Source organism: Polyodon spathula, unplaced genomic scaffold (assembly GCF_017654505.1).
Source record: "Polyodon spathula isolate WHYD16114869_AA unplaced genomic scaffold, ASM1765450v1 scaffolds_2217, whole genome shotgun sequence".
In the NCBI taxonomy this organism is placed as follows: domain Eukaryota; kingdom Metazoa; phylum Chordata; class Actinopteri; order Acipenseriformes; family Polyodontidae; genus Polyodon; species Polyodon spathula.
Genome location: NW_024473691.1, coordinates 3,696 through 11,764, shown reverse-complemented (window position 1 = coordinate 11,764; position 8,069 = coordinate 3,696). Strand labels below are relative to the sequence as shown.

Sequence of the window (8,069 nt, the reverse complement as noted above, 5' to 3'; positions counted from 1 at the left end):
AAGGAAAAACAGCTGTGTTGAAAAAACAGGAGTGGTTGCATAATAAACAATAACAAAGACAAAATAAATGCATTATATGAATAACATGTAAATAAGCAAAACTGTTTCACAGTATGTACTAATAACAATACAAAGACAATTCTGCGTGGAATATGCCCGTGTCAGCGTCACTGATGCCTCGTTGACAGCAGCATGGAGATAAGCAATACGAGTTGTTTGTGTCTGCGATTAACCCAAACACGTGTGCTGGTGATCCAAAATAAATAAACACGTGTATTCCCTAATGGCTGGGTCGATCGTGAGAAGAGAATGTCACGCCACCATGCAGCAGGAGGGTAGCCAGTCTGCCATGTCGAATCAAAACGCTGTGTTGTTGTTGGTTCGTCCAGAGTACCCCGAGACTGAGGCACAGACCAGGATGCGAACTCCGGAGCGCTGGGAGCAGAAGAAAGAATTTGCCATGAATGTTAACCGCAGGAATCTGGCGCTGCAGCTGTGCAAGGCCGTGTGCGATGGGGACCCCAGGTGAGTGTTAGGAGGGAAGCAGTGCGTGCAAATTATTATTTACAACTGATGCTACTGTGTTGCAAAATTATATTCAACAGTGTTCTGTTATCAGCTTTCTTGCACGTTCATATCTATTTTAAAATGCTACTGTATTGCAAAATGATATTCAATACTCTTCTGCTGTTCTCATCGTTATTGCAATGCTACGATATTTATAATGATATTTAATAATTTGCTGTTATTTTAGTATGTTGAAAATGCACACAGGCTTTGCAGGAATTGCATTCATACACAGCTCAACTAAACAACAGTAATTACAGAGTTTACAATATGTATTGATCTGTTTATAATAGTATTAACAGAATACTCAAGTTCACTGTGTTTTATTTAAGTCATTTTTGGTGCAACAGTGCCACAAGATGACCACTGTGTAAGTACAGTGCAGTGACTTTTCTATTTCCTCTGTAACCCTAATGAATCATGCATGGTGTGCAAGTCTGGGCATGTTCTACTAGGCTGCTTTAGTGGAGATACGGCCTCAGTGTCAGTCGACTGTAAAGAATACGATTGTATCTCCGAGTCCATTTCTAGGTCCGTGGGTATTGCTGGGGTTGTGTATTTCGGTTGGTAAACCACTGGTTTGAATTAACCTGTGATCTCTCTTTGTGCAGGCAGGTGGAGGTGCTGCTCAAGCGGGGCGCAGACCCAAACCTTGTGTCCCCCAAGGGGGTCGCAGCCGTGCACCTTGCTGCAGGGAAGGAGACAGAGAAGAGGATTTGCTGCCTCAGTCTCCTCCTGCAGCACCAGGCTGACCCCAACGTTAGGTGGGACGCCCAGCATCAGTTCCCCTAACCCAACATACTCTAATGCAACAGGAGAGAAAGTGCTGTAGTGTGCTGTTCTCTTATACAGCTGTACTCTGCGTTTTATGTAGAGCGAGAGCTAGTGGCTTTGCCAGGGCCACATCCTCTCAGAAATGTACAGAGGATGGGTTTGGTAGAGAGTTCAAAAGTCATGTTGTCACGTGATTTGAAAGGAACACGGAAGGCTGTTCAGTCCCGGCACTTTCGGTTCTCCAGACAAGGTTGTAACGCTTTTTGCAAAAAGCAGATCTTTGTATAATAACCCATTACTGAACCAGAATGAGCAAGAAAGAGAAAAAAACATTAAAATGAGATTTGAAGCTGCTTTGAGAAGGGGTGTGGAACGGACAGGATTGTTGTAGATGCTGTACGTCAGGCAGGCTGTCGTTGAAGGAGCTGTTTCTAGCACGCAAGCGTTGTTGATTTTGCTCTGTTTGCTTCAGGTCTGTAGATGACCTGACCCCTCTGCACATTGCTGCCCTATGGGGTTGCTACCAGAACCTTCACCTGCTGCTACAGAATGGAGGAGACCCCAGCCTAGTGGACCAGGTGAGCTGAGCTGTGTGTTTCGAGAGCAGTGCTGTGGATCACTTCGCTGCTGGCTGGTTGGTCAACGGCACCTTGCTAAACTGACTACTGTCCTGTTCCTCCGCAGGAAGGGAACACGGCAGCTGATTTAGCGATCCAGCAGGAAAACCGGAAGTGTGCCCAGATCCTACAGGAGTATCTCTCCTACAGCCAGCTGGAGTCGGAGCAGGAAGACTCTCCCAGATGCCAGTTCTGTAAGGAATAAGCTTGCATGCTTATTAAGTTTTTATGGTGTTTTTTTTCGTAGCGTAACATACTGCGTGGTTCCTTGTGAAGGCTCTGGTGATCAGTGCTCTTTGTTTTTTCCGGCAGCGTTTTATCGGAGCTGCGATGGAGACGGCTCATTCTTTCATGAGCTTGTAGAGGACGGTGTCCTGGACGACAGCAGCGAGTCAGTCCTTGGTGACTGTCCCCTCAGCAGCACCCGGAGATCCCTGCAAGATTCGGACCACTTGGATCTGTCCACCATCAGTGCCAGAAACAGCTGGGGAGGCAGGGGCAGTCTGTCAGGACAGCCCGTCCAGCAGTGGAGACGGGGCTCAGACCAGGGTGGCGGCGTGGCTTCGGTGTTGTCCAGCACTCGTGTTTCAACCTCGGGCAGAACGGATAGCCAGGCTGTCCGCTTGCTTCTTCCTGTGCTTCAGGAAGATGTCGCCTTGTCCGATTCCCATTTCCAACCAGGAGCCACAGATCGAGGCAGCGTGGAACCTCTCCACGAGAATGCGGGTGGGGTGTCTGCTGTCAGAGCCCCTCCCCCTGCTAGACGGAAGAGCGTGAGTTTCAGAGAAGTGGATGAGTATTTCCCAGCCTGCCGCACAGAGTCGCCCGTGTATCCCGGCTCTGAAAAGGACCAGACCGATTCCTCGGTGGACACCACTGTTGACTTCTCCACGTACTCTGATTTCATGGATTCCGAGCGCATGGTGACCATCAAGAAGTTTCAAGGCTTGGATGTCACGTCTCCGGATCACGTATTTGTTTTCTGCCAGCAGGACCAACTCGACCCTCTCACACAGCTTGGATGAAGACAGTGGTGGAACAGATTTGCCCAGGAGGAGGAGGAGGAGAAGAAGAAGACGTAGCAAGTAGTAGTGAAGGTTCAGCAGGATGCAGATACGGGGGCCCACCATCAGGCGTAACTCGGGGCAGCAGTAGCAGTTTAGCAGTAAGTACAGCAGCTGTGAAAGTGAGTACTATCATAGTGTAATGGACACTTCCCTCCAGCACAGAGCTGCTTCAGCAGAGGAAGCGGTGGAGGGGAGTTTGGCGAACGGAAGAAATTCTCCTCTGCCTCTCGCTCCTGGTGTTCAGCAGGGCAGCAGTGCGCCAGGCTGCTCTGTGATGGTCACAAGCCCTAATCCACGGAGCAACCTTCGCTTCTCCCAGGCAGGAGACGGGGAAGCCAAGAACAGGTCCCCGTCGACTGGGGGAGCAGCCACAAGAGGAGAGGGCTCCTCCCAGGAGGAGGAGTCTAAAAGGGATTCCCCCTGTGTCAGGGGGGTCAGCCAGGCATCCCTCAGCCCTTCCCAGGCAACGGTCCCGGTTCAGAGGTGTGTGGCCCCTCCAAGTCTGGGCTCCGAGGAGGCCGGTTTCAGGGAGATGCTGAGGAACCTGATGTTGTCCACCAAAGTTCCCCAGCCTCTTCCTGCTGCTGACTGGCCAACTGAGACACGGGAAGACACAGGAGGAGAGGAGACCCTTCCACATATGGTCTCCATCAGCTCGTGTGCCTCCAGTACAGCCAGCCTGCGAGGTGGCAGCGATCATCAGCTGGTGAAAGAGAGCCTCATCTCCTCAAAGTCTTCCTCTGGGAACAGAGCGACCCCTATAGGAGTGGAGGTTGCAGAGCAGAACTCTCCTCCGCGGTCGCTGACCCCCTCCTCCTTTGTCACGGGGAGGTCCAAGACCCGACAGTCCCGCTGCTTGCTCAGAACCAGCAGCATCAACAGCAGCACGGCCTCGTCCTCCTGCGCCTCGCTGTTTGAGGAGACACTCCCCACTCCCGTTCGCCTCCGTCGCCGTGAACGCAGCCCCCCTGGAGACCACCGGGGGACCCCTCTCCAGGAGAACCACAATGGAGAGGAAACGGAATCTGAAACGGGCAGACTCGGGACTTCTGGAGAGGCATCTAGCACAGGATTATGGTCTAGAGGCTGGGAAGGGAGTTTCCTCACAGTTTGTTTTTAGCGAGCGGGGGGCTGGAGCCAGCCAGGCTGACACGGTTCTGATCGGTGGGCCTGGATACAGCCAGGCTAGCACTGTGATGATTGAACGGAATCCGTACACCGAAGGGAATCGATACAGTGCTGTGATTGGCACAGAGAATAGAGGCAGTCTGGTCGCCACAGTGGTCCTTGAAGAGTCTGCCCGTGGGGAGGACGTAAATGATGTCTTTCATCCCAAGGGTCTGTTTCAAGAAGATGAGGTGACGCTGCCTAACGGAGACGGTACAGACGTCACGGGGTTCCTGACGGATGATTGCTCGAGCACCAGTGGGGAAGGGATCAAGATCGCTCCACAAGAAGCTCCCCAGTGTCCCCCTGCCACCGACCGCAGTGCCCAGCGGGATGAAAGCTGGATGACTGAAGATGGAGAGAATACTCGACTTGACTTTGCTGCCAGGGATAATCCAAGCCCCCTTTACCCTCCAGGCCCCTCCAGTTCTTCAGACAACGGGAGGGAGCGTTGCGCTGCGCCAGCTGCCCTGCCCGGTTCCCGAGTCTCCTCCAGGTGCGGCTCAAGGTACAGCATTAGCCGGCTGTCTGGAGCCCCCCAGGGCCTGCACAAGTTTGAGGCTAACCTCTCGTTCACACCTGGTGGCCGGCCCCTGATCATGGGCGTGGCCGAGCCCGTGGAGTTCCTGTACACAGACGAGGAGGGCCACGCCCTGATAGAATGCCACGTGCCTCCCACCGCCAACACCTCCATGTGTTCGGACACCTCTGCGAGCGAGGAGACGGTCTTGTACGACTGGAGGTCCTTCCACGTCAGTCCGAGGAAAGAGAAGGAGAACCGCTCCCCCGACAGAGAGATCTCCCCCCAGATCCGCAGGCTGAAGGACGGAGAGCTGAGGCAGAGACTCCAGGAGCTGGGGGAGGAACCCGGACCTATAAACAGCATGACCCGGCCCATCTACCTGCGACGGCTCTCCCGTCTGGAGCAGGAGCACCGCGGGAAGGACACCAAGCACAACCCAGGTGAGACTGGAGCCTTGTGATCCACTCGCATGTGTTGTTATATTTCTTTTTGCTCCTAGTGGCAAATATTTCTTGGTTTTAAGAAGTTTACAAGAAATCTTAGCACCTACTCTTAACTTTTTTGTGTTAGTTTTAATTTTAAAAATTTGCTCATGACAAAAGTTTCTTTTTCTCTTTTCATCTTTTGTAACTTTCATACTGATTTATAGTTTAATAAAAAAAAATTAAAAGGTATGTCCTGATTTCTCGGTATAATAGTACAGTTGATATATAAAAATATAAAAATATATATATGTATATGTTTCAAAATTAAACCGCTGATGTCAGTACCATGCTTGTGCCTGCACTGCCCCTTGCCCCTGTCTAGGGTACAGTCAGGAGCTGGCTGCCTGCCTGAGCACTTTCACACTGCCCGACTGCCAGGCAGACATGATGACGCTGTGCCACCAGTTCGACCAGCCCGACCTGAGCAGAAAATGGCGAGAAGGGGTGGTGAAGTCCAGCTTCAACTACCTGCTGCTGGACCCCAGGTGAGTGAGTCAGAGCTACCTGCTGCTGGACCCCGGTGAGTGAGATGGATACAGTTCATTTATGGTTTTAAACTTGTCAGAGCTGCACAGTGTGCAGATCAGCATTGAGCTTAAAACATGGTTTCACTGCTCCATTAAAAAAAAAAAGAGAGAGAGATTTTAATATGGTGCTCTCCTACCCCTCCCCAGGGTGACAAAGAACCTGCCTTTCCGTTCCTCTACCATAAGCCCCGCGGAGCGCTTCGAGACGTTCGTCCGCGCTGTCTTCTACGTGGGCAAGGGCAAGCGATCCCGGCCCTATAGCCACCTGTATGAGGCACTGGAGTACTACAAAGGAGACAAGACCAGCAAGGTTAGTGAAGGGAGAACGATAGGAGGGGGGATCACTTAATGGTGGGGGTCAGTTAAGAGCATCCAGGAGACCGCACTAGAACCCCTGATCCATGAACCAAGTGGAAGAGGAGAAAGGGTCCCTGTCGAGGTGGGAAGTTCCAAACTTAGTTCACGTCAAATTGATCAAATAATGTGATCAATGTAGTTAATGGAGAGCTTTAATTGAAATGAAAACGGCCCTCGAGGACTGGAGTTTTGACCCCCACCCCCCTGTGTTTCGAAAGTTTTATTTTGAATGCAGCATTCCTGAGTTTTCTTGCTTCTGTTTGTGTTTAGAAGCTTTGCTCCAAGGTGCAGCACATTCTGCAGGTGTGGGCTGCCGGCCAGGGGGTGATCTCTCTGCACTGCTTCCGAATTGTCATCCCTGTGGATGCTTATACCCGCGAGGCTGCTGGGAGACGACTGGTCACGGAGAACAAGTTGCTCACCTGGTAAAAGCATGCCCATGTAGTGTGGAGCGTGTCATTCAGCCAGGGAAGTGCAGGTATGCGTCCTGTCTATGCAACAACTTGTCTTTACTGGGTATTCCGGAGGGAAGTGTGTCATGAGTTCCATTACATGAGAGTAGATGTTGAAATTCATGCTGATTTGAACTCGGCTCTCAACAAGATAAGCACCAACTAAGACATAGATTTACAGTAAACTAATTTGATCCATCTGCATCTCCATCCATTTGCGTTGGTTTCCATTTGATGATGTAGATATCCTTCTGTCTGGGGTTAATTGCTGAAGTGTAATGCTGGATCCATGGATCAGCTCATTTTGCCTCCCCAGCAAATCAGCACACACAACGGCTGTGATTCTGGCTCAGGGGATCAACCCAGTGCGGACTCCCAAGCACATCAGCATGACAACCATCTGGAATGAGCTAAGTAAGGTACATCTCTGGGATCTTCAGGTGGGCACCTTCCATCCTTGATGTTTCATCGACTAGCCCACAACACCTGCGGGATTAGTCGGCTGAACACTGAGATCTGGGGTCAACAGCGGCAAGGGTCACCCCCCTGCTGCATCCCGCGCTACTGTCAGATGCGGCACAGAAGCTAATATAATGTTTTGGGTTGAGTTTCACGGCCCATTTATGGGATTCGTACATGCGTATTGCGTTTCTTCTTGTGTGTTGTGCTTGAGATCCCATCCAGAATCTTTCCGTCTCAACCACAGGCAGTTGCTGCTCCCCTAAGCTGCTTCAGATAAGTTCTTTACTGTACGACCTAACAATTGGCCACTGAACCATGTTTGAGAAACGGGTGTAGACGGTATGTGACACCAAATCCTCGAAACCCACCTCCATGGGTAAGCTTTGGACTATCCATCCTCGCACTGCGCTTTCAGCAGCTGGTTGAGCTACTGAATTTCGCTCGCCACCGAGCCCGGCTTATCCAACAAACTACTTTCCATGGCACTAACTAACTCTACCAGAATGAACAAGCCGTGCTGATCAGACAGACAGACAACAATGCAGAATGAGTCACACAGGAGAGAATGGTGAGAAATGCTCGAGGTCGGAGAATAAGTACTGACCGCTATATCTGCTCGCTGACAGTGTTCCTCCTCGCCACGCATCTTCAGCTCGCATCTAGCTATGCTTTGCACCGGTTAGTGCACTTTTTGCTGGTTGGTGCACTGGAGGTGGTGAAGGTGGTTGTGTCCTGAGATCAGGCACACTGACTGAAGTGTGGATTCAGCTGCACTGGACGGGGAATATTGTCTTTTTGTGTGTAAGCTTTGATGGAACTCTGGTGGCGACTATGGGTCCGGTTCAGCTATTGTGTCGGGTCACAATGAACTCACACGGCGCAGGGGCTGATCATGCGCGCCGGCATCGCTGGCTCATCGGCACAGCAAGCTAACACCTGTCACATTGCTTTACGTGTGCTCGGACAGCGAGGACCGAGATCCTGGTGTCGCACGCAAATGGCCTTACCGAAAGACATTGTTGCAGTGATGCGACGACAGTGAATAATAATAATAAGAAGAAGAAGAACACA

General features: G+C 51.1%; 1 protein-coding gene across 1 annotated transcript; it reads left to right on the top strand.

Moving 5' to 3' along the window:
- The first annotated feature begins 344 nt into the window (after window positions 1-344).
- Window positions 345-6,513, top strand: LOC121310455. Its single transcript, XM_041243633.1, has 10 exons — window positions 345-525; window positions 1,179-1,331; window positions 1,814-1,919; window positions 2,026-2,152; window positions 2,271-2,946; window positions 3,188-3,937; window positions 4,023-5,155; window positions 5,523-5,685; window positions 5,875-6,037; window positions 6,355-6,513. The coding sequence occupies exons 1-10, from the start codon at window positions 350-352 to the stop codon at window positions 6,511-6,513; spliced, it is 3,606 nt and encodes a 1,201-aa protein (XP_041099567.1). The 5' UTR covers window positions 345-349.
- Window positions 6,514-8,069: the final 1,556 nt, after the last annotated feature.

What these genes read in the sequence shown, in the direction of transcription:
- LOC121310455 (XM_041243633.1), top strand. Translation starts at nt 350, where the DNA reads ATGTCGAATCAAAACGCTGTGTTGTTGTTGGTTCGTCCAGAGTACCCC. An exon ending in GGACACCAAGCACAACCCAG is followed by an intron (nt 5,156 to 5,522) that starts GTGAGACTGGAG and finishes GCCCCTGTCTAG; the next exon opens with GGTACAGTCAGGAGCTGGCT. An exon ending in TACCTGCTGCTGGACCCCAG is followed by an intron (nt 5,686 to 5,874) that starts GTGAGTGAGTCA and finishes ACCCCTCCCCAG; the next exon opens with GGTGACAAAGAACCTGCCTT.